Source organism: Micromesistius poutassou (genome assembly GCF_964030765.1).
Source record: "Micromesistius poutassou genome assembly, chromosome: 7".
In the NCBI taxonomy this organism is placed as follows: domain Eukaryota; kingdom Metazoa; phylum Chordata; class Actinopteri; order Gadiformes; family Gadidae; genus Micromesistius; species Micromesistius poutassou.
The window spans coordinates 20,978,737-21,004,680 of record NC_140277.1 but is presented as its reverse complement, the minus strand read 5'-3'; the positions used below and the strand labels follow the sequence as shown (position 1 = coordinate 21,004,680).

Here is a 25,944-nt window from a genome sequence, read left to right as displayed (position 1 = left end):
GAAAGGCTCACACAGCATCATCAAATGCTCCATTGAAACGCATTGGCAACAAGTCGTTGCTAGAAATTAATCTAAATTAGTTGACAAGTGATAGAAATGTGTCCATTAGACCTTCAACCAGGGTGCATCTTGGGATTACTCTGTGAAAATTGTGGGTCTCTGGGAAAAAGCCGGCCCTAACCCTAACCCGAAACCTCAGAACCCCCCCCTCCCTGCCCTCGGGGTCCGACCGGGCCAAGTTTCGGTGTGGGGGTCCCAGTTATGCCCTAGAAAGGGGGTCACTAACAGGCGGACCGCGGTCCGGATCCGGACCCAGACGCCGTCCTATACGGACCCGTCAATAAATTATTCAAGTTATTATAAGTATTTTAAATTTTGACGGGCGCTTCTATTTTGACCGGCGCAGCGTTTCTAGACTTTACGGTACTGGTTTAGCGAATCAGGAAATCCACTGACCAATTGCATTCGAGTTAAGCCATCCCACGTGATGCTACTCAGCCAATCAAATCTGTGCATTCCCGGCGCTGGCTGCCTGGCTCACAGACAGTGAGAGATCATGCGAGAGATGATAGAGAAAGAAGTCAGATAAGAGTGAGTAATACAGCGGGAGAAGAGTGAGAAAGACAGCGGGAGAAGAGTGAGAGACAGCGGGAGAAGGCAGATAAGACAGCGGGAGAAGAGTGAGAAAGACAGCGGGAGAAGAGTGAGAAAGACAGCGGGAGAAGAGTGAGAAAGACAGCGGGAGAAGAGTGAGAAAGACAGCGGGAGAAGAGTGAGTAGTACAGCGGGAGAAGAGTGAGAAAGACAGCGGGAGAAGAGTGAGAAAGACAGCGGGAGAAGAGTGAGAAAGACAGCGGGAGAAGAGTGAGTAATACAGCGGGAGAATAGTGAGAAAGACAGCGGGAGAAGAGTGAGAAAGACAGCGGGAGAAGAGTGAGTAATACAGCGAGACAGAAAAGAGACAGACAGAGTGAGCCGGAGAACTACACATGGCGCTCTCTAAGAAGAGAAAAGTGGACAGCGAAAACAGAGCTTTCAACCCAGAATGGACAGACTCTTTCATGTTCATTCTTCCCACTGGAAACACAAAACCAGTCTGTCTCATATGCTCAGAGACTGTGGCACTCATAAAAAGTGCCAACGTGAAACGCCACTATGAGACAAAGCACAAAGTTTTTCACCAAACATATCCACTCAAGTCTGAACTGCGGTCACAAAAAATAAGCAGCCTCAGAGCCCAATATGAACAATCCACCCGGATCCTGACCCATTCATTCACTGCCCAACAACGTGCTAATGAATGTTCCCTCAGAGTCACTTGGATTTTGGGTCAACACAAAAAGCCATTTACTGATGGAGAGGTTGTCAAGGATTGCATGAGTGCAGTAGCTGAAACCTTACTTGAGGGGAAACAGAAAGAAGAGCTTTGTGACAAAATAAAGCAAATACCCATGTCAGCATCATCAGCCACAAAGAAAAGTGAAATGTTAACCCAGGATGTGCTAGCCCAGCTGGATGAAGCCATTCATAAGGTACCATGTGTAGGCTTAGCTGTAGATGAGTCCACTGATGTGTCTGACAATGCTCAGCTGTTAGTTTATGTAAGGTTCTTCAACCAAGAAAAGAAAGAGTTCTGTGAAGATGTGTTAGGTGTAACTCCCCTTAAGACCAGTACAAGAGGAGAGGACATCTACCTGGCCATTAGGGAGATGTTAACACAGCGAGGAATAGAGCCAAAACAAGTGGTTTCAATAACCACAGATGGAGCCCCTGCCATGATAGGGAGAGAGAAAGGAGCTGTGGCAAGAATGAAAGAGGACAATCCTGAGCTCATCTCTTACCACTGTATAATACATCAATCTGTCCTGTGCTCCACCCTGTCAGATGAGCATGCTGAAGTGATGAACACAATGATGAAGATGATCAATTTTCTCAGGGCATCCTCTTCCTATCGCATGCTCAAGGAATTCCTCAGAGAAGTTGATGCAAACGCTGATGATCTGTTGCTGCACAACAACGTGAGATGGCTAAGCAAAGGCAGGGTGTTAGAGCGCTTTTGGTCCATCAGAAGGGAAGTAGCAGCTTTCATGGAAGAGCTGAGAAGTCAGAAGGCAACAGAGTTTTCTCTCTTTTTAAAGGATGAGAAAAGGATGGATAATGTGGCCTTTTTAGTTGATATCACTTCACACCTTAATGAACTTAATTTGAAGCTACAGGGCAAGGACAATACAATTTGTGAACTGATGACAGCTGTCCGCTCCTTTCAGAGGAAACTTGAGGTGTTCAAGGAAGACCTGCAGGGAGACTGTGCACACTTCCGATCAGGTTCAGGGACAGAGAGATGTGTCTTCTTTTGTTGACTTTGTCGATAAGCTGATTGTAAACTTCTCCAAACGTTTTGACAGCTTCCGCTTTGGACAGCAGCTCACCTTGTTCATTCAGAACCCATTTCTAATCACAGATGTCAGTGGGTTCTCAAAGGAAGTCACACAGCACTTCAAATGGGCAAATGCTGGGCCTCTCCAGATGCAACTGATTGATCTCCAAGCAGATGTGGCGCTGAAAGAGCAGTTTGGAATAACTGACCCTGCCACTTTCTGGCTCCAAATGGTCTCCGAGACAGCTTTCCCAGGTCTGAGGAAAGTAGCCCTGTACACATTGACCATGTTTGGCTCCACATACAGCTGCGAGGCAGCTTTCTCTGCAATGAACATTATTTAAAGTAAATATCGATCCAGGCTCACCAATGAGCACCTGCACATGTGCATGAGAATGGCCCTGACATCATTCCAGCCTAGATTTAAACTCCTGGCAGGAAAAGCTAGAGCTCAGTTCTCTCACTGAACAACAGAAAGTGGGGGAGTTGGATAAAAGAGGGAAAGAAAGAGAAGCTAAAACTGTTCAATTGTTAAAATATGTTGAGATATCTGCTTTTGAAATTGGTTGAGACTGTTAAAACATTCACAAAGAAAAAAAAAAGGGGAAACTCAAGCTGCTGCTATACTTTATTTTATTTTTCTAAAATTAAGTATATATTATTATTATATTTATTTTCACCATTTTGATTTTAAATGCAGCCCTTCTTTTCCTTGAAAAGATTAGTTTCAGTTGAGTCAGTTGAACCTCCTTAAATAATACATATCTTCATTATCTGTTATATTATCTGTATAAAAGTGACAATAAATATTGTCTAAATGTTTTTGAATTGTTCTTCCTATATTGATCTGACAGTCAGTTGTTGATTACATGCAGACCTTGATACAACTACTAGGCTACTTCAATACATATCACACTGAATCATAACGCAAGTTAGACATTATGATGTTCCGGACCTTTGCTTGAGGACATTTTCTCTAACTGGACCTATTTGAATTTTAGTTGAATACCCCTGCCCTAGAATAAGGTATTCAAGTTTCAGGGCAGTAGGACCTTCCTATCTCAAAAACTGTCTTTCCACCACATTCTGAACCACCAGGTCTTGCAGGCAACACTTCTGAGAGGCTTTGTCCAAATAACAGTCCATTTGGGAAAAGGGCTAGAAATCCAAATATGTCGTTCTCGGGACCCCGATATGCGTATACATTTTGGCATCTCTAGCTATCTCGAAAAGGTGGGATAAGGGGCGTAACCTCCAACAGTAGAGTAAATGTACATAAGACATAGGTTAGTTTCTAGTCCCCATTTTTTGTGGGATGGAGGTATACATTTGTGGCTTAAGCTGTGTAGACACAGCTGGCCTGTGGACAAGTTTTTGAAGTCTTTCTCTCATAACTTTTTGTCATTATTAAAGTGAGGCCTGATTCTCATACTGAATGTTGGATGGCTAGGGTGTAGGTCTGGGAAAGAACTTCAGGCCAAAATCTAGCAAGCGAGCCGCTGGGTGAGGTGCACCGAGATGGAGTTGCTGAGTCATTTCTGGAGCCCCCAGGTTGATAATGATATGTGTCCTTTGAGACCCCCTTTGATATAAAAGAGACCCCAGGTTTATAGCTTAGTTGTCCTCGACTCAGTCACCTATTGCATCACTTCCTTTAAGGCTTTGACCTCCTAATTGATCATTGTATATTTGAATGCCCTCTTTCACATATATGAAACCACCACCACTGGGACCTGGCAACAATTCTCCATATCCATATGGGGATGGGGGGGGCTTGTGGACAGTAGGGGTGTACACTTGTTTCAAATAACCCTGCCTTGTTAAATCAATGAGCTTGCTGTGCTATAAAATCGGTCCATGCGTGTCTCTCAGAGTGACGTAATAAGCCACCAGACAGCGATTAAAAAAAGAGTCAAGATCATTAAAAAAAGTAACTTATTAATTACAAGTCTAAACTGCAGAAAATAGAAACCAGATATTCCAAGGAAACCTTGGAATATCTGTCTATTTCCTAACCAGCGGGTAAAAGCTAATGTTTACGACAAAAACAACACAATTTACGGCCGCCCAAGTGGTTTGGGGTTTGGAGTATGTAAGGAGCAGAGGGGGCTGGCAACCACCATAGCAACCATGAGAGTCACGTGCATGTCACATGTTTAAAGCCGTTATTGTATTTAATTAATTAAATATTAAAGTTTAAGTTTATATTAAAGTATTTAGTTATATTATAAGTAGACTATAGCTTTTACTCAATTATCGTTATAACAAGATCTGTATCTGACCATTGAAATGGCCATACGTCATTCATATTGAGAATGAGGAGTTGTCGTCACGGCACAGAGCCCCGCCCCCTTTCCGCCATGTTGAAGGTACGCCCCTCCGAGTGCAGCTGAGCTCTGCGTTGTTGTTGACACGGTAGCTGCTAGCAGAGGAGGTTGTTGCAATTCTGTACTGTTTTAACAATGCCTGGAAATAACTGCTGCGTTAAAAACTGCTCCAATGCCTCACACGATCGTCGAGGAAACCATAAGAACAGTGGGTTACAGTTTGTCAGGTTCCCTAAATGGACAACGCACTGAAGGCTGCCCCACACTACAAGAGTCGGATGTACACCACACACATAAAGAGAATCTCAGCCCATTTGTTGCTCTCCGATCGTAAATACAAATACATGAGATTCGAACACAAGACGGAACACCACACACTATAGGACAATCTTGTCCGATAATTGCCCGCTGCAGGGCCGTGGAGGAAGAACTAGACTCGCGTCAACAGTGAAACAGTGCCGCTGCTGTATCCAGTGGAATAGCCTACATTGACTATAATGGTTTCTAATGTCTTCGGCGAACGTTTTTATTGCCGTGCCGCTTCCGTGACGGTTCTGGTGGAAATTGCCCTTCACTCAACATTCCGAAAATATCTATCTGCGTCTCTATGTTGCGTATTTCCTCATCTGTCTCTATGCCGCTCTGACAACGTTGCCCCTGGCAACCGATAGCCGTGGATGCCATCATGGCGGACAGGCTCAAACCCCTCCCCAAAAATCACGTGACTCCTCATTCTCAATCGACGTATGGCCATGGGCCGTATGGCACTATATGCCTATACTCCCATCTTGAATTTAATAGACCATTCTCGTTGCTTCGAGGAAGTCTGGTGGTCTCCGTATATAATGAATAAATAAATACATTTATTGATTTATTACACGGCTCTTCTCAATGCTGTGGAATGCTCCGTTCACTTGCATGGACCTTCCCGACTTCCGGCTGTGAATTCTCTTTTCCATCAGGGCTTAAAGTTTTTTTTTAAGTTGTTAAATAAAATAACATCATTACACGGTTACATAAAATAGCATAATCAGCAAAGACAATGGTTTTATAGCCATGATTTAAACGGCATGCGAGCTGTTGGTTTCAGCGTCCATAGCAACCATCATAGCGACCATGTTATTATATTTTTGTCGAGACCTGACATATTCTTCCTCATAACTATCAAACCAAACATCCTTCACATTCACAGAGCGAAGATTATGGAAGTAACATGCACATTTCTCGCTAAAAATGTTTACATTTTACTTTTACTTTTACTTTTAATGGCGTAACTATACTAAAATATATTTTCCACCCAGAATAAAACGTACGTCCGCCATTTTCACAGAAAAATATCCTAAACTATACAATAGGAAAGATGCTCACAGCGTATATTAAGACGTTGTCAGGTTAATACAGGAGTGAATGGGCTGCAGGAGTGTGTGTGTGTGTGTGTGTGTGTGTGATTTCACCTGGGGAAAGGGGGTATATGCCTGTTGGCTGCTGACTGCATCCAATTGGCTCAGGGGATTTGATTGACAGATACTGTCGTCCAATTTCAGCAGTGTTACACACCAAAGCCCAGAACTGCAATGCACTAGGCCTATACGGCATTTCAGAATGTTAGTAAACAATAGCCGTAACGACACTTCCGGGTGGCAGAACGAGCGGCTACCACTGACCTGAAGCCATCCAGCCGGCTGTAAACACAAATAATAATTAAAAGTGTGCTTCTTTAAAAGTGTGCTTCTTTAAAACTACAATTCTTTAAAGCTGTGCTTCATTAAAACTGCACGCAGTGATGAACAGGACCTCGTACCGGCCGCGTCACGTGCCGTCGTAACGTGTGCACACTTGTCAGCGCACATGTTACAACGGCACGTGACGCGGCCGCAAGCCGGTGCTCGGTCCCGTTCATCACTGCGCGCCGTTTTAATTTTAATGTTTCGCGAACTTATGTAATTTTAATTTTTTGCGAACTTATGAAATCTGTAGAAGCATATGAGATAAATTCCCTAGGAGGAGTTTGTTGAAATAGAAGGTGAAAAAGTGAAAAAATTCCATTCAAAACGGGCAAATTTGACGGCACGCCACGGACACGCCCTTCAACGTACAGTCACAAATAACACAGCGTTGGTTGAGCACAATTTTTTGACTGTACTGACCAATTGTGAAGCAGATCCGATAAATTCCCTAGGAGGAGTTTGTTCAAATACAAGGTGAAAAAAGCGAAAATAAGCCACCAAATTCTAAACGGCCAGTCACAAATAACACAGCGTTGGTTGAGCACCATTTTTTGACTGTACTGACTAATTGTGAAGCAGATTCGATATATTCCCTAGGAGGAGTTTGTTGAAATACAAGGCGCAAAAGTGAACTTTGCCGCCCAAAGTGAAAAATACAAATGCAATTAGCTGACTTCCGGTGGGTTTTGGGGCATGGGCTTTTCTGTAGGTATTGCCACGTTATACCTGCCTACCGATTTTCATACATATTGGTGAAACGTGGCGCAGGGGCTGCTTTTTAAAGTTCCTGTAGGGGCCGCTACAAACATGACAAATACGAATTTTGGTATGTGAGCTACAGGCACCAGTTTACACGTGTCCTGTGAATTTCATATTCATAACTATTACGGTCTTCGCAGAGTGATTTTGAGCCTCTGGCTGCGCGCAGTGATGAACGGGACCTCGCACCGGCTTGCGGCCGCGTCACGTGCCGTTGTAACATGTGCGCTGACAAGTGTGCACACGTTACGACGGCACGTGACGCGGATGCAAGCCGGTACGAGGTCCCGTTCATCACTGCGTGCAGTTTTAATGAAGCACAGCTTTAAAGAATTGTAGTTTTAAAGAAGCACACTTTTAAAGAAGCACACTTTTAAAAAAGCAATTTTTTAAAGCACACTTTTAAAGAAGCACACTTTTAAAGAAGCACACTTTTAAAGAAGCACATTTTAAAAAAAATTCGCGAATTGATGTAATTCCAGTTTTGCCTCAGTCCCTAACAAGATGTCAGAGTACGAGGTCCCGTTCATCACTGCGCGCAGTTTTAATGAAGCACAGCTTTAAAGAATTGCAGTTTTAAAGAAGCACACTTTTAAAGAAGCACATTTTTAAAAATTTTCGCGAATTGATGTAATTCCAGTTTTGCCTCAGTCCCTAACAAGATGTCGGAGTCAAGGTCCCGTTCATCACTGCACGCAGTTTTAATGAAGCACAGCTTTAAAGAATTGCAGTTTTAAAGAAGCACACTTTTAAAGAAGCACATTTTTAACAATTTTTGCGAATTGATGTAATTCCAGTTTTGCCTCAGTCCCTAACAAGATGTCGGAGCACTGTGCAGCTGTGTATTGTGTGTATGTATTGTGTATCAGTGGCGTTACTAGGCTGTTTGAAAACAATTCAACTTTCCGACGGTCCTTGAACGTCCCCCGTTTACCGCACGACAACAGAGCAACAGGTGAGTCGACGATTCACCATGACGTCACACTATGTTCTTCGTTTTTTGACTATGTGTCTATGTTTAAAGCCGGCTGGATGGCTTCAGGTCAGTGGTAGCCACTCGCGTTCTGCCACCCGAAAGTGTCGGTACAGCTATTGTTTACTAATTAAACTTTCAGACGGTCTTTGAACGCCCCCCGTTTACCGCACGACAACAACAAGCAACACGTGAGTCAGTACACTTCAGCTGTCGGACTCAGTGTGACAACCGGACTTGCTTGTGTGTGTGTTTCACAAGTTATATTTATATAATATATAATATATAATATATATATATATATATATATATATTGTGGCAACCCCGCGCTGTCTGGCGTGGACGAACAGCGCCAGCACCCCGAGCGGCTCCGTCCCCGCAGACAGGTAGTCCGCGGGAGATGCCATGGAGGGCTCATCCAGCAAACCAGGGCAATCGGGGACATTGGGATCACCTGGGGGAGCAAGACGGCAGAGGGGTTTTAAGGACCGGGCACGTTGGAGACGAGGAGTAAGTCGAGTGGAAGACAGTCGGGGTAAGGTACCGATATCCACATAGCGCACTGACGCTGGAACTTTTCTCCCACAGCGCTGAACGGGGGGAAGCCGGGAGCGAGAGCCACGCCACCCTCCCGGACGGACCCGATTCGGAGACGCTTTCCCTTGTTGTTTGGCCCGCTGGGGAATAACCTGTGTTGCTTTATGATTCTCCTTTTTTTGTGAGTTGCATGAAATAAAAACGGTTGCACTGCAACCCTGTTTGTGCGTGTGATTTGAGAACCCCCCCGCCGACTATCGGAGTTGCCAGAATATATATATTATGTAGGCTATGTGTGTATTTATATATAGCCTAATCATATGTTAATTGTTTCTTCAACATATTAAAATAGCTGATTTTACTCGCCCTGTTTCTGCTTCTCTATCATATTTATAGTGTGTGATTTGCTAAACAGCTATCATAGACATTCTAAAGAGTAGACGTCGCATTGGCTCATATATGTATACTGACTAAATATCATAGATTGACGTCGATGTGGCAGAAGACCGACATTCACTCATTCATGTGGGTGGTTAGCCCGCCCCATGATGGCGGTGGCATTGACGTAGTTCTACTGACGCTAGAAATGCAGCAGCCATCTCGGATTGGCCAGTTGCGGAGCAGCAGAAGCAACCATGCTGTTAATTCAGTGCACCTTCCACCTGCTGGCGATCTATGGGCAAGACACCTTCACAACTACCAACATCAAAATCAAAGACAACATTTGGAAAATGTATACTCTACATTAAATTAAAGAAATATTGTTATATGAGAGTCAGACTTATTGCGCCACATTAACACATTTTCCCTGTAGATGAACCTCAATCTTATAACTAAAGCATTAACAGAAATGTTTCTGGAGATTAAAATTAAGTTCTAAATTATAAAAATGTATTTTATACTGATATTATGTTAGATATGAAAATCTCAACAATTCATATTTCTTTTCTACACATAACCACCAAATAACCACAACACACAAATAGACCATATAAAAATTTATTCAATATTGTCGGAGTTCTCCTCCGCCTCCGCTGCCGCCGCCTCCGCCTCCTTTAATTGATCTGCACACAAACAAAATAGATATTCTCAATTGTGACAGTAAAGGATTTATTCAATCTAATGTCTTGTTCCAAAAAATTCATAGACACATTAAAACATAACAAACGTACCATCCTTCAGGAGTTGGATATGTATTTCTAACAGTTGTATCTTCTCCAGTAAGAATTTATTCTGAGACCGCATGGCCTCGCCCTGGTGCTTTAATTCTTTCACCTGCTGGTCCGCACAGCGCTTTTGGCGCGCTGTGCGGACCATGTTCTCTAGGGCGAGGCCATGCGATCCCAGGATGGCCTGGTAGGCCGCCTCTCTCGGGACATTAGGATCCCCCACTGCATACTATGAACAAACAAAGCAAATATTAATAATTATACATAGGCCTAGACAAGTTAATAGAACTGTTTATCAACCACACTGAATAAAGTGTTTAACAACCCAACTCTTTCCTTTTTACCTACAATCATATTTTTACACCAATGTTTACCCAAATACAAATTAAAGCAGATAAATCAATAAAACTGTATTATGCTGTTGAGAACAACTGCAAATGAACAATATAGTTTAAACACTTATAATAATAAAACCCTATAAAACTTTTTTTTCCCCATTAATACACAGGATCAGATGTTATAATCCCTTGTGCCAAAAGCCGAGGAAAACACACATTCAGAAGCCCCTGTCCAAACCAACCTTATAACCACGCTGACTACTAAGCTACCAACCAAAGGTGAAAAACACGAGACAACTAGCCCAACTAACACAATCCACACGCTATTTCTATGCAGTTTCACACGTATGAATAATCTTTGACATCATAATATTTAACATGCAAGTGTAGTGGTGCCTGGTTGCTGCGGGGGAAGATCAGCTTTGCGCCGGGTGCAAACTAGGAACGACACATGCGTCGGTGTAGAAAGTCAATTGCGCCGGGCGCAAGATAGGGCCCTTCTTCTGTTTGGCGCACATGGCTAATTTGCATACGCGCACAGAACTGTCGGAATGGGAACATGTCGGACTGACAGCATTACGGGGGCGCGATTGGGCTGGCGGAGTTACATAAAAAACAAACAAAAAAAAACACGTTCAAGTAAAAATAAATAAGAAAAGCGGAATCAATTTGTGGCGCTCGTTGTTCAATCTGTGGCACAGCGCCACACATTGGCCTATGTGTGGGTTATCAAGTGGGCACCTTCTTTCACATATTTAGGCCCACCACACCTCCTGAAGGCTTAACAATGAAACCAGCGTCCTGGATTCACCCCCTTCAATGCTGACACCACATTGCCACATTTAATGCATCTAAACACTCTTCCCTGCATCGTACTCCTAGCCCTACCTCTAACCCTAACCCTGACCAACCGAACACGTTAGCACATTAGCACACGTTAGCACAGCTGGCTTACCTTAGCTTGCACCCCAGGTAGTATGTTTTATCCCTACCCACAGCCATACACTTGCTCGTTCTGCTCCCACGGACATGTTACTAACCGCCTGCCTCAGACTTAGTCCACAAATAGGCCTACCCAGTTCAGTCAGCGAGCTAATAGCAGAACTAGCCACGAACCCCCGCGCACGTGTTTCAATAGGCCTCAGTTGCGTACGCCGGTCTCGCTGTGCTGCCTCTCCAGCTATCTCAGCATACTTTTCTTTCTTAAGCTCATTGTCTACTTCAACTTTAATACTTACTGCGGACAACTGGAGCTCCTTATTTATGTCGGCGATTTCGCCGGACAGCGTGGGGAACTTAGATGGTGAGTTGTATTTCGCCATTTACTGTAAAACATAAAACCGTAAATAAGTTCACCCACCAATGCATACTATCAACAACATCAAATACAGAGGAGAAAATGTGACTTTATCACACAAACATAAAAGACAAATCATGGAAAACACAAATGCGTCTTACTGGAGTGGTTATGAAAAAATAGTGAGTCTTTACCTGGTGTTCTGCGAGAAGTGCGTGGTCAAATCTCGCGGTACTTGGCGAATCCACATTTCGGTTACAACCATTGGCTGCCTAGACGCTAGAAATGCATATATACTGACTAGATATCATAGATGTATATATACTGACTAGATATCGCATTCGGCTTCTAAGCATGTGTCAACAATGCCGCCATCTTGGGGCGGCGTAACCACCTACCTGAATGAATGAACGTCGATGGGACAGACATTCATTCATTCAGGTGGGTGGTTAGGCCGCCCCAAGATGGCGGTGGCATTGACGTATTATGTTCCACTGACGCTAGAGTTTAGTTTAGTTTAGTATTTTTTATTATTATTGTGTCATGCATCAGCATGCCCAGCCCACAAGGGCTAACAAGACACCATTATAAAACAGACAGACCAAAAACCAAAATTAGATGCTAAACAATACTAAGATTAACGATATAAACCATCCTGACTACAAATGCGGCCACCGTCTCAGAGCGGAAGTACTACGAGTCGCGGTGTAGCATACACAAGATGGCGGACAGCGCGAAAACAAGAGCTTGTTGACAGTTTTGTGATTGGCTTATTTGAATCCCTGTGTCGTGATTGGCTGATGTTGTGCTGCGATTGGCTGTTGTGATTCAAATGTGTGTGACGCCAGGTAGGCTATAAAAGGATTGTCCGAACGGCAGTTGTCGCCTTCTTTGAGACTCAGAGCTTCGGAGCTGTGTTTTATTGCAAGGTTTAGAGCGATTGTGCGAAATATTTCTACACAGAGATATTTCAATCGAGAGAGTGTGCTTGATAGTTTAATACCTTTTCAGGTATACTATCACTACTATTAGTACTACTAGTAGTATTCTATCTATCTATCTATTCTATCTATCTATTCTATCAATCTATTCTATCTATCTATCTATTCTCTATCTATCTATCCATCGATCTATCTATCGATTTACTTGGACGCTTGATCCTCCTTGGAACGACGGTGAGTTTATTTACTTCATTTATCATTCCATTTAAACGTGTGGTAGTAAAGATGCAAGTATGTTTCATTACAGGTTTCGTTCGCTTTTTCTAATCTTATTCTGTTTATGTGTCTTTAGATGCCTCACGGCAAGTCGTACCGTCTCTCTCAGGCGGCCAAGAGGAGAGAGGCAGCCCTACGTCCCGTCGACGTGGAACTGTCGTTTGACCGTCCCGAGTTTGTTGCACGTAAGTAGGGAGTTGGGTTTTTTCCATTGTCATCAAGTTCTATGTGCACAGTGAAGCTTTTGAAATTGTAAATGAGGTCAATATTTGTGTAATCTAGATGAGTAATATTATTACTAATATAGTATTTACTATATTTAAGCAATAGATCACGCCAGGCTGTGGTATACGGTCATTATACCACAGTTAAGGGGCGTTGTCCATCCCGCCGCGCAGCGGCATGCATGCGCATGACGACACTATTGATCCGCGGTGTAGTATTGGTGTAAAATATACATACTGTACCCCTTAACTCTCCAATAAAGACGTTATAATACAGTATCAGAGTCTATAGAATCATGCTACCCTATCAAAAAGTGATACCTTATGTGTTTGGTAGCGTATTTAATCTGTTGACAGACTGCCTCTATCAAGCGATGCTCCCACTACAGAAACATGTTATTTTACACCACTACTCACTCCATGTACACTGTAAGAATACTGGGAGCATATTTTGATACTGTATTATAACGTCTTTATTGGAGATTTCAGGGGTACAGTATGTGTATTTTACACCCAATACTCAATACTATTGAGCAGTTCACTCACCGTGTGCCTATTGCTTTACAACATTTCCAGCCTATCCAGCAATCAACATGTTTTTAGGCTTCAGTGAACTATTCTATTGCTTTTATATATAAATAAACAACAGTTCAAGTTAGGCGCGGATTGATACTGAACTCTGTAAACCAAACGGGCGTCATAGCTGTGTGTATATGCTCAATATACAACAGTTGGGAACCAATCAGATTGCTTGATTTAAGCCATCCGTTTTATAAATACTAATATACTTCTTTCTGTGAATAGGCCGTGGTACAGGGACACGCCGTCGTGTGACCCAGTACCCGGTGTCTGTGTCAGGCAAGACACACAAGCTCTTCATTCCTGCGCATTCGGCTGATAAGAAGGTAATTGATTGTTTAAGAATGTGTTAATAATTTTTAACAAATTTAAAAAAAAAATATATATATATTTTTTTATTTTTTTAATTGAAAAACATGATTTCTAAATAGGTTTTTCTATGTTTCAGTTTGTTCTTATCATAGGGGATTCCCATCTGCGCCCCTTTGCCGATGGAACGGTCGGGATTTCCAAGGGAAGGCTTTCCTTTGGGATCATGACGACCCCTGGGGCCAGCGCGTCTCATCTTAGGACGGAGCTGGTCCACGCTACGCTACCCCGGACACCCGATGCAGTCTGCATCCTGGCCCCCGGTAACAACCTGACCACCAGCACTACTCATGAATTGGCTGGTCAAGAGTTTGGGAAGCTCTTGATTAGTGCAAGTCAGCGTTGGCAGAATGTAAGTAATTTAGTTGATTGTGTGTATTTTGTTCAGTTCTTAAAATGCGTTAATGACGTGTTGCAGTACAGCGTACATGTGTTTAAATGGAATGTCATTGTCTTTCAAGGTTTTTGTCGTGGATTTCGTTCCACGCCTGAGTGTCGCTCCAGAGCTGCAGGAGCACATGAGCCGGGAGTTTCGTTCTGTGGCCAAGTCCATGGGTATGTTTCAAACAGATGTTTATGTTACATGCTTACTTTATTTGTCGATATATGAAGTATATGAATGATTTATATATATTTATCATTTCTTAGGTATGGCGTACTACTCGACGTTCGAACACTTCCCCTTCAGCGACCTGAATCTCTGGGTCAGGGATAGTGTAAGTAGCATATACTGTGTGCAAAGAAGGTTGATGATTTACACTCATTTGTAGTTGAATTGATAGTATTATTTATTGAAAGTTGATGTTATTGTTAGTGAGTGTATTATTCTATCCTTTTCAGGTTCACTTGAGCGACGAGGCTGGCATGGGCATTTTTGCCGAGTTGCTGTGGCATGCTGCCTACACGCAACTGGACGTGCCAGTGCCGGCGCCAGCACCAAAGGCGCCGGATGTTCCCGTGCCTGTGCCAGCACCGGCACAGGCGCGACCAGCATCGCCGGGTCCAATCACCCCTCCAAGGGTGATTGTGAGGGATTCTCCCTCTTCTCCCCCCTGCGATGTCTGGATGGAAGTGGTGAACGGCAAGAAGGTAATATTGGCATACAGTACTTCCCACTCATATTTGCAAAATAGTTGATGGTTGAAATTCAAAAATGTTCACCATGCATTCATTTTAATCAAATAATTGTTATTTGTCATTGCAGAGGATCCAATCTGCGGATCAGCTCTTCAGGCCCTCAAAGAGACGTGTGGTTCGGCATCAGGTTTGTAGTATATATTGTAACGTTAATTGTTAACATATGTATATCGATTGTATATCTGTGCACATTGGTTTACTCAATAGCAATTGTGACTAATATTCTGTTTCTGTGTTTATTTCACAGGAGGACGGACGTGCCATCGTGCTGAAGGATTGTTTCATCCCACTCAATCCTGTCCACTTCAGCACCGCCATGTTGGCTGCGATGGACGCCGTGGTTCCAGCTCATCTTTCGAGCCCTGACTGCCCAGCCGTTCCACAACACACAAAGGTAAGTTGAAAATGTGACGTTTTGATTGAGGTCTTTTAAAACTGTATTGTCTCCCTTAAAACACTCCTTTTATATGTTCTAAAAGTGTGTTTGATTTTCTTTAATCAGACACGGTGTGTGGTGGAGCGACGTCCGAAACGTGTGGCCTGCAAGAGGAGACCTGCATTGTGCCAGGTTTGTCTTTATTTCATTAATGTAATCACTGAATTGCGCAGTACAAATGGTAGGCACCGATAATGCAATAGTTTCTTTGCTTTACTTGTTTAGTACTTTGGCAAGTATTGAAAACAATTAATAAAATACATGGTTTTGTTTCGTGTAAACAGGTCAAGGCGGCACCCAGCGTTGGGGTGTCTCCCAGGCTGACACGTGGCATCGTTGTGGACGTGGTTGCAGAGGAGGAGGTTAGTACGCTTTATCCTTAATCAGTTTAATTCTATGTGCATGTACATATTGTGTAATACACATAGCAAATTATTGCTATGACTAGCAAGTTCTCTCTAATGCAATAATGACACTTTTGTTCATGTATTTTCTTTAGGGGGATTCGACTGCTAGTGCTGTGGCTGCGGCCGTGTGGGAGGAGCCATCACCTACCACTGCTGCGGAGGAGGTTGGTACACTATATTCTAAATCAGATCAAACAAATTGTTCCAAATTATTGTATATGATTAGCAAGTTCTCTAAAATGCGATAATGACACTCTTGTTAATGTATTTTCTTAATTATTTTTAGGGGGACGCGACTCCGAGTGCTGTGACGGTGCCGGAGGGGGAGGAGGTCAGCAGAAGATTCATCCAAAGTAAGGTTGACGCTAACCCTCCCTCTTGCAGGTGTGGCGAGCGAAAGCCACAGGCTGTTGTGTCTGGTAGTGTAGTTAGAGGTGGTGGTAGTGGGAAAGTGTCGGCGACAACGACTGACGTGTCAATTGCGTGCAGTGTTGTCGCCGCACTTAAACATGTCATTGCCCCTGTTTGTACATGGGGTGCGCGAGATGTCGATAGTGTTTGTTTAGAAGGTGAGAAGTTGGCTAGTTCTGTAGGTACATCAAGTAGGGATAGTGGCTTTGATAGCGATCTGTGCGAGTTCTTGAAACAGCACAGTGTTTTTGGCAGAAAGTGGAAAGTAGCCATTGGTCCATCAGTCTACAGAGGTTTCGGCTCAGACGACTCTGTGTTCTTCGAAAAGCTACAGGAACCTTTGTTGACTGATGGATTGTGTCTCTTGAACCTGCACGGTGCGGTGAGTGTTGTCATTGAGCACAATGGTTACTTTGTTGTAGTTGATTGTAGTAGTTGTGACGTATCTGGTTTTCCATGTGGTATTGGTAGGTCTGTAGCGGTTTTTAACACGTGCCTGGCCGACCTGATGTTGCATATTCAAAGTCTTAAGAAGTCTTTTGGTGCAGAGTGGTATGCCATTAGCAGCCTGTCTGTGGGGGTAGATTCAGACATTGACAGTGCGACATTGCTCGTAGATGTTGATGTCACAACCGTAGTTGAGGGTGGCAGTTCACCGAGTAAATCGAGTTCTGTCAGGGGATCTTTCCATCAGGGGGATTGTCGGTTTTGCCACGCTGGCGTTCAGTGTATGGCTATCAGTTTGGTAGCCATAGCAAAACACTCCATTGATGGCGTGTTTTCGTGGCAGACAGACAATCTCGACAAGGTGGTTTTTTTGGGGGATCAACTTTACAATCGGTTGAGGGACAGCAATGTCACCAGCGATGATTCGCCACTGCTTAGTGTTCCTGATTTGCCCCTACACTCTGTTATCGATGGACACGCTTTCGACTTTGAATATGGGGAACATGTTTGTGGCCATGTTGATGTGGTGACAGGTGAGCTGATTGATTGTGGTTTTGTCATCAGTCTCAGATCTGGTTTGTTAAAGATGTTGGTAAAGTATCAGACGTGTTTTCTTACATTAGGTGGTAGTACATGTGCAGTCATTAGTCAAGGTGGACGTTTTGCTATTGTAGATTCGCATGCGCGCAGTGCAGATGGGATGGTGGACGGGGAAGGGAAGAGTGTTGTAATGTATTTCACGTGCCTAGATGATGTTTTTGAGCACATCTGCAAGTTAGCGACAGGATTAAAACCACCCAAACCGTTTGAGATAGCTAGTGTTAGTGTTTTCCAGAGATCCAGTTTAAAAGTAGAACCAACGGTTAGCTCGAGTGTAAAGCGTAAAGCTTCACCGAGTGGGTGTTCATCAAAGAAGTTTAGGAAGGGTGATGATGATTCGGATGTTGTTTTTGTAGGTGATGTTTTGAGTAAAGGCCTCCAGTTTAAGCCGCTTTCTGGGGAAGTTGTAGAAACTCTGTGCAATCAGTTAAATGTTGACTCAGAGGAGGCAGATCTAGTTTCTACACAAGTTGGTCCATTGGGTGCTCCTTGTAAAAATGGGAAAATAGTCGGGGATGGTAATTGTTTCTTTAGAGCAGTTAGTCAGTCTGTGTGTGGTACACAAAAGAATCATAGGAAAATTAGACTAGCTGTAGTTAGGCATTTGAAAGCTAATGGTGGTGTTTTGAGAAGTGAGTATAGTTCGATGGAGGAATATCTCACAGTCTCAAAAATGGCGTATGTTGGTAGTTGGGCCACTGAAGTGGAGATTCAAGCAGCAGCAGATATGTTGGGAGTTAGTATTTTTACTTACTGTGGTGGTCGCTGGCTTGAATATAGTTGTAAGTTGGAGTTGTTGTCAGATCAGGGAATTTACTTAGAAAATTGTAACGGTAATCATTATGAGAATGTGGTTTGTGTTCAGAAGCCAAACATGCAGTGTTGCTATGGGTATTGCAAAGGGGGTGGGTCTAGTTACAATCTCAGAAAACATAGGGCTTGTGCAGACAATTTAACTTCGGTCGCATCCTCAATTTTAGAAACTAAAGTAGACATTATTGAACAAAATATAAAATCGGTAAAAGCCCAATCCATAAGTAAGTCTAACCATTCGGTAAATCAAAATAAATTACAAAATAGAATAAAATATCAGGAAAAGAGGCAAAAATTTATAGAACGGATGAAAATAAATTATCATGGAAAAAATTGGTACAAGGAAAAATTGCGAGAAATGAGTAAAACTAAATATCGTAAAAATAAGTCTCATAGGGACAAAGTAAAGGAAATAAGTACATCAAAATATCGTAAAAATAAGACTCATAGGGACACATTAAAGGAAATTAGTAAAAGTAAATATCATAAAAATAAGTCTCACAGGGACACAAAAAAGGAAATTAGTAAAAGTAAATATCAAAAAATAAGTCTCACAGGGACACAAAAAAGGAAATTAGTAAAACAAAATATGGTAAAAATCAGTCTCACAGGGACACAAAAAAGGAAAAGAGTAAAACTAAATATCATGGAAATTGTCAGCATAGGCAGCGTGTTATTGCAGATGTAAAATTGAGAAGGCAACATATAAAAGCAACATTGAATGATTTTGATTTAGTTATGCAGCAGTTTTTGGCTAAAGTAAATGATGGCCCGGATTTCGTCTGCTGTGTGTGTTTTAGAAAGTTCTTTAGGAATCAAGTTTCACCTTGTAGCATCAAGGATTATAGTAAAAGTGAAAAAATAACTGAAATTGCAGGAAAATGTATTAGTGAAGCATATTTGCATAAATGTAGTGCAGATTGTGTGTTGCCTTGTCAGTGGTTAGATACAGCTAGGGCAAAGTTGTGGATTTGTTCTAGCTGTCACCATAAAATTACTACAGGTCAAATCCCACCAGAGTGTGCTCTAAATAATTTGGAGACGTGTCACATTCCCCCAGAATTGGCATGCCTGAATAATTTAGAGCAACATTTAATCGCACTGCATATTCCGTTTATGAAGATACTAGCATTGCCTAAAGGTGGGCAAAATGGCGTCCATGGGCCTGTGACGTGTGTTCCTGCTAATATTGTGCAGACGAGCAATTTGCTACCACGTTCTGACATGGCTGGGTCTTTGTTACCCGTTAAATTGAAGCGAAAGCTCACATACAAAGGGCATTATGAGTACCAGTATGTTGATAGTATGCGCATCAAGCAGGCTTTGCAGTATCTTAAACGGAATAATGCACATTATAAGGATATAGAATTCAATGAAGTGTGGATAAATGACTTTTGTAGAGAACAAGAGAGTGTGGCAGTAGATGACATAGCAGTACATGGTAATGGAAACAATGCTGCCGAGGAAGATGAGCTTCTGCATGACAGACAACAGCATTGTATGTTTCAAGACACTTGTCTTATGCCTGTTGACATTGGTCAAGAAGCACTTGATCAATATTTAGATAACATATTAAATTTGGCTCCAGCAGAGGGAAACAGTCCTGTCAAGTTATTGTCTGATCATTCAAATGAAGCAAAATGTTTCCCGGTGTTTTTTCCGACAGGATCTGCGACGTACCACGACGGCAGACCTGACCGCCTAACTTTGTGCCGTTATTTTAATAATCGTATTTTACATGCTGATGGTAGGTTTGCACAAAATTTAGATTACATATTTTTTGCTCAGTATATGTCTGAGGTTCAGCAAGTAGTGTCAAATGTCTCCATAGCATTGCGGAAGGGGAAAGGAGGGCAATTTAGAAAGATTAGCACTAGTGTATTGAACGATGAGGAACAGTTGAAGCAGTTGTTACATTTTGACGATGGGTATCGTTTCCTTAAACCTATTAGAGGTACCCCATCATTTTGGCAGGGAGTGCAGCGTGATTTGTTAGCTTGTGTCCGTCAGCTGGGTATCCCGACGTGGTTTTGTTCGTTTTCTTCTGCCGACATGCGGTGGAAGAATCTTTTGACTAGTATTTTGAAGCAGGAAGGTAGGACGGAGACGGCCGAAGAGCTGGAGTGGGCAGATAGGTGTGAGCTTTTGAGGCGTAATCCGGTTACTGCGGCGAGGATGTTTGATTTTAGGTGGCATTGTTTTCTGAAAGAGGTTTTGATGTCTCCGTCTAACCCTATTGAGAAAATTAAGGATTACTTCTATAGGGTTGAATTCCAGCAGCGTGGTTCACCACATGTTCACTGCCTGTTTTGATCGAAAACGCGCCAATCATTGATAGAAACACAGATGAAGAGGTAATTCAATTTATAGATAATTACATAACATGTGAATTACCCGCACAGGATGAGACACTATTGGACATAGTTTCATCTGTGCAAAAGCATTCCAAACGGCATTCAAAAACATGTAAGAAAAATGGAACTGTTTGTCGTTTTAATTTCCCTAAGCCTCCGTCTGCGAGAACTTTTATATCTCGCCCGCCTATTGAGGAGGAGGAGGACAAAACATGCACATGTCAAGAAGACGGGGCACTGACATTGTCAGAATGTGCATGTCAAATTAGGAAACAGACTAAATTGGAACAAAAAAAAATGGCAGTGCGCACTATAACCAAAATAAAAGAGGCCCTTTCAGATGACAATCTCAGTTTTGACAGTGTAGAGCAGTTGTTTGATCATTTACAGGTAGACCAAAGGGTGTTTGAGTTGGCGTATGGTATTTGTGCTAGGAAGACGAGTGTTGTTTTGAGCAGGGAAACTAGTGAGGTTTGGATCAATCAATATAGCAAACCGGTCTTAAAATGTTGGAATGCTAATATTGATATCCAGTTTGTGGTAGACGCGTATGCGTGTGTAGTGTACATTATTTCGTATATTTCCAAGGCGGAGCGTGAGATAGGATTGTTGTTAGGGAATGCGCAGAGGGAATCTGCTAAGGATAGGAATAGTAGTGCTAAGGATGCCCTTAAAAAGTTAGGAAGTGTGTATTTGCATAATAGAGATGTGTGTGCCCAAGAGTCTGTGTACAGGTTGACAGGAATGCATTTGAGGGAGTGTTCGAGGAAGGTTGTATTTGTTCCAGTTGGGGAGAGTAGTGTTAGAATGAGTTTGCCTTTATCAGTGTTAAAACGGAAGGCATCATCCAATGACCTTAGCACAGAGGACATGTGGATGACTAGTCTTGTGGATAGGTATAGGAATAGGCCAAGAGGTAGTGTGTTTGAGGACATGTGTATGGCTTTGTTTGCCTCGGAGTACCGCATATTGAGTAAATCGGAGCGGTCTCCCAACAGGATAGAACTGGAAAACAATTGTGGATTCATTCTGAAAAGAACGCATTCCGAACCTGCAGTTATTCGTTATGCGCGCTTTTCAGAAACAAAGAATCCAGAATTGTTTTACCAGAGTGTTATGCAGTTGTTTTTACCCTTTCGTTTAGATGTGCACCTGAGGCCAGCAGGTTTTGAAACATTTGAAGAGTTTCATAGTCGTGGTCATGTTAGATTGAGTGATGGATTGTTGTATTCAGTGAAGTCGATAGTGGATTTGAATCGCAGGGGGTTTGAAATGAATGCTGAGGAGTTAGATGACATACGGAATTCGGTAGATAGTGATGTGGTGTTAGAGGACGCCTGGGGTGAGCTCTGCCCGGAGCAAGAGCAGGAGCGTTTAGAGTGTTTGGAAGAGCGTAGGGAGACTGAAGAAGCTTCAGATGGGCCTGTAGAATATATTCCGGATTTAGCGGTTAATAGCAGACAAGTTGGTGATTTGGAGAAGAGACAGAATGTACTGTGCAGGAGTGATGGCTTGGCGTTGATTAGATCTCTTAATGAGACCCAGCTCTCTGTCTTTTACCGGATTAGGCAGTGGTGTTTGAGTAAGGTGAATGGAGATAAGGTAGCAGCGTTGCAGGTTTTTGTCACAGGTGGTGCAGGGACCGGTAAAAGCCACTTAATAAGAGCTGTGCAGTACGAGGCAATGAGGTTGTTGTCACGAGGCTGTCGAAATCCGGACGACGTTTGCGTTTTGCTAACCGCTCCTACGGGGATAGCTGCACACAATTTACACGCAGGTACTATTCACAGTTCATTTGGCATTGGTAAAGATGTGCGGTTGCCTTACATTCCACTGGGTGAGGCGAAGCTCAATTCTTTGCGTGCTAAATATAGTAGCTTGCAGATTTTGATAATTGACGAAATCTCCATGGTTGATCATAACCTATTGGCCTACGTCCATGGACGTTTAAGACAAATTAAACAGTCTGGTGACTATTCCCCGTTTGGAAACGTTAGCATAATTGCAGTTGGGGATTTTTATCAGTTGCCTCCAGTGAAAGGGAAAGCGTTGTATTCAGAGGATGTTAGTGTCGGTTTGTGGACTCATTTTCAGGTAGTGGAACTGAAAACTGTTGTCCGTCAGAAAGATGGTGTTTTTGCAGATTTGTTGAACAGGGTTAGATGTCGTGTGAAAGGGACCCCCATGCTGTCTTCGGACATTAAATTATTAAGGCGTTGCGAAACTGGTGAAGTGAGCTCAGCTTTACACATTTTCCCAACGAACCGGCAAGTAAATGAGCATAACATTCAACAGTTATTCAAGAGTTGTCCCGCATATGTCACGATCGAAGCAAAAGATTTTGTAACTAGCAAGAAAACAGGCAAGCTTGAGCTGAGGGAAGGACATCATGCCCTATCATACAGTACATGTCTGCAAGAGACCCTGCTTTTGGGAGTGGGTGCTCGTGTCGCGCTGCTGAAAAATCTGGATTGCGATGACGGTTTAGTGAATGGTGTGTGTGGCATAGTCACACACATCGTTTATCCACCTAATGATGATAGGTTCCCAAAGACCATTTACGTAAAGTTTGATGATCATCAAATTGGAACCAAAAGGAGGAATTGCTCTTCATTTTCCTCTGCTGTTGAAATGCTTTCCACAGGCATTGAAGCAGAAGAGGAAAGAGTTACCAAACACGGTGGATCGCGCCGGCAATTTCCAATAAGGCTTGCCTGGGCTTGTACAGTCCATAAAGTACAAGGACTTACTGTAGATAAAGCGGTAGTTTCGCTAAAGAAAATCTTTGCAGCTGGTCAAGCATATGTGGCTCTAAGTCGCGTTAGAGATTATTCGGGTTTAGTTATTCAGGACTTTAACGAGAAAGCAATATATTGCAAAGACACAATTCAGGATGCAATTGCAACCATGCCTCCCTTCTTGGTCACTAATATTCCAGGTAGTAATTTCACTACACCACCATTTAATGTGTTTTTGATGAATGTGCAAAGTTTGACTCGACATGTGACAGATTTGGCTTTGTGTACACGGCATCTGCAGCTTAACTGTATTGCTGTTACTGAAACATGGTTGCCGGCAGCTTCCTCATTGGAAACTGTACGACTGGATGGTTATGCTTTTCACAACCATCCAAGGAGTCTGTCGTACGATAGCAGCAACTCCTTATTCAAAGAAATTCAAGACCAACAACATGGTGGAGTTGGCATGTATAGTGCAGACAATTTGGCGTACAGTATTATCCAGGTACCAACTGTAAATTTAGAATGTTTGGTTTACCACTGCACTACACAGGATATATTAATGGCAGTTATTTATCGCCCACCATCATATACCATGACATTGTTCAAAGAAAACCTTGACAAAGTACTTGATTGGCTAAATCACCAAAGTACCACAATTGCTGTCATGGGAGATTTCAATGACGACATTTTGAAATCATCAACTGTCTGCAAATTCATGATCGATAAAGGATTCATCCAAATAGTCAAACAAGCTACAACTGAAAAAGGCACATTAATTGATCATGTGTATGTGAAAACATCACATTATGATGTACAGGCTGTTGTCGTGCCGACATATTTCAGTGACCATGAAGGGATTCTATGTTCATTTACATCTAGGCGTTTAGAGCAGGGACTACTTGAATAACTGTTAATGTGAATGAAATAAGGATTAATTTATTTATTTATTTGTATGAATTTATTTATTTGTATGAATGTATTTATTTGTATGAATTTATTTATTTATTTGTATGAATTTATTTATTTATTTGTATGAATTTATTTATTTATTTATGGCTTATGAAATGCGAATGAAACAATGAAATTATGACTTATGAATTACATAAATGCGAATAAAATACGGAAATTATGGCTTATGAATTGCGTTAATGCGAATAAAATAATGAAATTATGGCTTATGAACTACGTAAATGCGAATAAAATACGGAAATTATGGCTTATTAATTACGTAAATGCAAATAAAATATGGAAATTATGTCTTGTGAAATACTTTAATGCGAATAAAATAATGAAATTATTGCTTATGAATTACGTTAATGCGAATAAAATAAAGAAATTATGGCTTATGAATTACGTTAATGCGAGTAAAATAATTAAATCATGGCTTATTAATTATGTAAATGTGAATAAACTGAAATTATTGCTTATTAATTACGTTAATGCGAGTAAAATAATTAAATCATGGCTTATTAATTATGTAAATGTGAATAAAAAACTGAAATTATTGCTTATTAATTACTTTAATGCTAATAAAATAATGAAATTATGGCTTATGAATTGCGTAAATCTGAATAAAATACGGAAATTATGTCTTGTGAAATACTTAAATGCGAATGAAATTATGGCTTATGAATTACGTTAATGCGAATAAAATAATGAAATTATGGCTTATGAATTACGTTAATGCAAATAAAATAATGAAATTATGGCTCATGAATTACGTAAATGCGAATAAAATACGGAAATTATGTCTTGTGAAATACTTAAATGCGAACGAAATTATGGCTTATGAATTACGTTAATGCGAATAAAATAATGAAATTATGGCTTACGAATTATGTTAATGCGAATAAAATACGGAAATTATGGCTTATGAATTACGTTAATGTGAATAAAATACGGAAATTATTGCTTATTAATTACGTTAATGTGAATAAAATAATGAAATTATGGCTTATGAATTACGTTAATGTGAATAAAATAATGAAATTATGGCTTATGAATTACGTTAATGCGAATAAAATACGGAAATTATGGCTTATGAATTACATTAATGGGAATAAAATTATGGCTAATGAATTACGTTACTGCGAATAAAATACAGAAATTATGGCTTATGAATTACGTTAACGGGAATAAAATACGAAAATTATGGCTTGTGAATTACTTTAATGCGGATTAAAAAAAATTATGGCTCGTGAATTACGTTAATGTGAATTTAAAAAAAAAAGAAATTATGGCTTATGAATTATCTTAATGAAAATAAAATAATGAAATCATGCTTTATGAATTATTGTAATGTAAAATCATGAAACTATGAATTATCTTAATGTGAATCAAATCATGAAATAATAATGTCTGTAATAAGCCCTGTGTTTTCTGAGATAGTGGGGAGATGGATGGAGAAGAATGAGTGTAGGTCGGTGGAGGTGCTGAGGTGAGGCATTGCTCCAAGGGTATGGTGGATGTTGTTGATGAGGAGGTTGTATAGAGGTGAGGGGAGAGAGTCCTGGGGTAGCGCCACCTTGGGGCCAATGTGAATTTGACGGCTAGAATCTCAAATTTTACAGCAGTCCCACCAAATGTACCAAATAAAAATGAGTTTTAGAATATGTGCAGGGGGGGAAAAATGCAGTCGAAGATGGTTAAAAATAATAATAATAATAATAATCAGACCAAAAACAATAGGGACCTTGCAGGTTCTG

General features: G+C 41.6%; 1 protein-coding gene and 1 pseudogene across 2 annotated transcripts; both read left to right on the top strand.

Moving 5' to 3' along the window:
- Positions 1 to 1,910: 1,910 nt before the first annotated feature.
- LOC311350645 (SCAN domain-containing protein 3-like) lies at positions 1,911 to 2,844 on the top strand (annotated as a pseudogene). The gene has a single exon. The product of its transcript is annotated as an SCAN domain-containing protein 3-like (transcript).
- Positions 2,845 to 14,059: 11,215 nt separating this feature from the next.
- LOC311350643 (uncharacterized protein) lies at positions 14,060 to 16,230 on the top strand (the record flags this gene model as incomplete). Its single annotated transcript, XM_084470706.1, has 10 exons — positions 14,060 to 14,245; positions 14,355 to 14,448; positions 14,542 to 14,609; positions 14,734 to 14,982; positions 15,098 to 15,157; positions 15,278 to 15,424; positions 15,533 to 15,598; positions 15,751 to 15,828; positions 15,966 to 16,041; positions 16,160 to 16,230. 10 exons carry the CDS (start codon positions 14,060 to 14,062, stop codon positions 16,228 to 16,230), a joined length of 1,095 nt encoding a protein of 364 aa, XP_084326832.1.
- Between the last annotated feature and the right edge of the window lie 9,714 nt (positions 16,231 to 25,944).